Source organism: Mus caroli, chromosome 5 (genome assembly GCF_900094665.2).
Source record: "Mus caroli chromosome 5, CAROLI_EIJ_v1.1, whole genome shotgun sequence".
NCBI classification, from domain to species: Eukaryota; Metazoa; Chordata; class Mammalia; order Rodentia; family Muridae; genus Mus; species Mus caroli.
In genome coordinates this window covers 116,187,573-116,189,930 of record NC_034574.1, presented here as the reverse complement: position 1 = coordinate 116,189,930, position 2,358 = coordinate 116,187,573, and the positions used below count along the sequence as shown (strand labels likewise).

At 50.3% G+C, this 2,358-nt stretch overlaps 1 protein-coding gene across 1 annotated transcript in view; it reads left to right on the top strand.

The window, feature by feature from the left end:
- Positions 1 to 1,952, top strand: part of Hpd (4-hydroxyphenylpyruvate dioxygenase) — an 11,216-nt gene extending 9,264 nt beyond the window's left edge. Inside the window, exons 13-14 of the mRNA XM_021161996.2 lie at positions 1,475 to 1,591; positions 1,673 to 1,952. Of these exons, the coding sequence (XP_021017655.1) occupies positions 1,475 to 1,591; positions 1,673 to 1,783 (228 nt within the window). The 3' untranslated portion in view covers positions 1,784 to 1,952. The remainder of the gene's footprint in view (positions 1 to 1,474; positions 1,592 to 1,672) is intronic.
- Positions 1,953 to 2,358: the final 406 nt, after the last annotated feature.

Sequence of the window (2,358 nt, the reverse complement as noted above, 5' to 3'; positions counted from 1 at the left end):
TTTGTTTAATTGGTTTTTTGTTTTGTTTTGTTTTATTTTGTTTGAAGCAGGATTTCTCTGTGTAGCCCTGGCTGTCCTGGAACTCACTCTATAGACCAGGCTGGCCTCGAACTCAGAAATCCGCCTGCCTCTGCCTCCCAAGTGCTGGGATTAAAGGTGAATGCTACCACACCTGGCTGTTTTTTTTTCTTAATTTTTAAAATTTTAATTTTTCTTTCTCTCTTTCTCTCTGTGGTATGTATATGTATGTGCACACATATGAGTCTGAGTGTGTATGTCTGTCTGTCTGTCTGCCTGTGGAGGCCCAAGGCTGGTGTTCGAAATCATTCTTGATCTTCTAACTTATTCACGGAGGCAGGGTCACCCAATCAAACCCAGAGCTTACTGATGTGACCAATCTTGGCTTCCTTTCTTCCTTCCTTCCTTTCTTTCTTCTTAAAATGTTTGTGAGTGTGTCTATGTGTGGATGTTTGCACATGTGTGCCAGTGGCCACAGAGGCCAGAGGCATCAGATTCTCTACACTTGGAATTACAGGTGGTTGTAAAAAAGCTGCCTGATGTGGGTGTTGGGAACCGAACTTGGGTCCTCTGGAAGAGTAGCAAGTGTTCTTAACTGCCAGGCCGGCTCTCCAGTGGCCCCTCCCCCATCTCTGCTTTCTGAAGCTAGACTTACAGAGGGGTCACACAGCAGCCCCACACTTACATGGGGTCCAGGGCTTGAAGCTCTGATCTCACACCTGCTTCAACCGAGCCGTCTCCCAGCCTTGGCTTTATTTGGAATAGCTTTTACTAGCATAGAAGTCATGTGAAATTCGTTAACTTTTTTTAAATTTGTGAGGGTCTCACTGTACACGCATGCACCCTGGCTGGCCTGGCTGACCAGGCCGGCCTGGGTCAACAAAGTGTACGTGAGTGTGTGTCTCTGTGTGTACACAGGCCACGTGCTGGAGGAGGCCAGAGAGAGTGTAGAGCCCCTCCAGCTGGAGTTACAAATGGCTGTGAGCTAGTGGGTGTGTTTTTGTGTGTGTGTGTGTGTATGTGTGAGTATGTGTGTTTATGTGTGTGTGTGTGTGTGTGTGTGTGTGAACCCACAGTCAAACTCTCTGTGAGAGCAGCAAGTGCTCTTACCCACTGAGCCATTTCTGGAGTGGAAGGCACGTTTAACATTCAGAGAAACTCCCGAGCTGTTTTTCCAAACTAGATGCAGCAGGCTTTTTTTTTACATTCTCCTCAGCAACAAAGAAAAAAGTCCGGGGGGGGGGGCTCTAGGAGAAAGGCCAGACCCTAAGCTGGAATGGCCGTGGGGGTGGGTTAGACGGGATAGTCTGGGGGCATATTTGGAGAAAGCTGGAGAAAGGAGTCTTTTATTGGCTTTGGTGGTGCAGTAACCTTTACACTTTCCATGGTTCCCACAAGGATTCCACAAGGTCCAGTTTACCTTCCTTTAACAGAACCCACTGTCTCTCCCTCCCAGGAGCTGCAAATCCTAGTCGACTATGATGAGAAAGGCTACCTCCTACAGATCTTTACCAAGCCCATGCAGGACCGGCCCACACTCTTCCTGGAAGTCATTCAACGTCACAACCACCAGGTAAGGCCTGCACCCAACGGGTAGCATCAGCTGGCTGCTAAATCTTACCCAGGTCACACTTGCCTTCTCTCGCCGCCACAGGGCTTTGGAGCGGGCAACTTCAACTCTCTGTTCAAGGCGTTCGAGGAGGAGCAAGCCCTACGAGGCAACCTCACTGACCTGGAGCCCAACGGTGTGAGGTCTGGAATGTAAGCCCCCATCCACACACGGACCACGCAAAGTGCTGGACACATGTCTTCTCCAACTGGCTGAAAGGCTGAACCTCAGGGCTCCACCCACGTCATGGCCACGCCCCCTCTATTGCAAGAGTCCGCCTTTCCCGAGTCCTCCCTGCTGAGTAAAGCTACCCTCCCAGGTCCAAGTTTGTGTCTTGTGTTTGGGCCCCGCAAGGAGCAGTGGCGTCACTTAGCCGCCAGGGGGAGACCAAGACCGCTAAGCTGTCTGAGGCCTCTATGGGGACTGCAGGTGCAGGGTGCAGGAACTTTTTTTACTAAGTGCGACCCTGCCGGTATGATCCATCCTAGAAAGACAGAAACAACAAACTGGGTCCTGTGGTGGGTTGGAGTGTGGCAGCGTTTCATCTGATGGCTTTAAAACCTTTAAAGATGAGCCCTCCTTAATGGCATCACTCGGAACACATGAAAGAGGTCAAAGGACTTTAGGGTTGGTGTCCTTCCTCAGCAATCTCAAGGCATTGTTGTTCCTAGTGTGTATGAGAGAGCCCAGACCCGAGTCTTCTGAGCCTCTCCTGCCCTGCATCCTGAGTG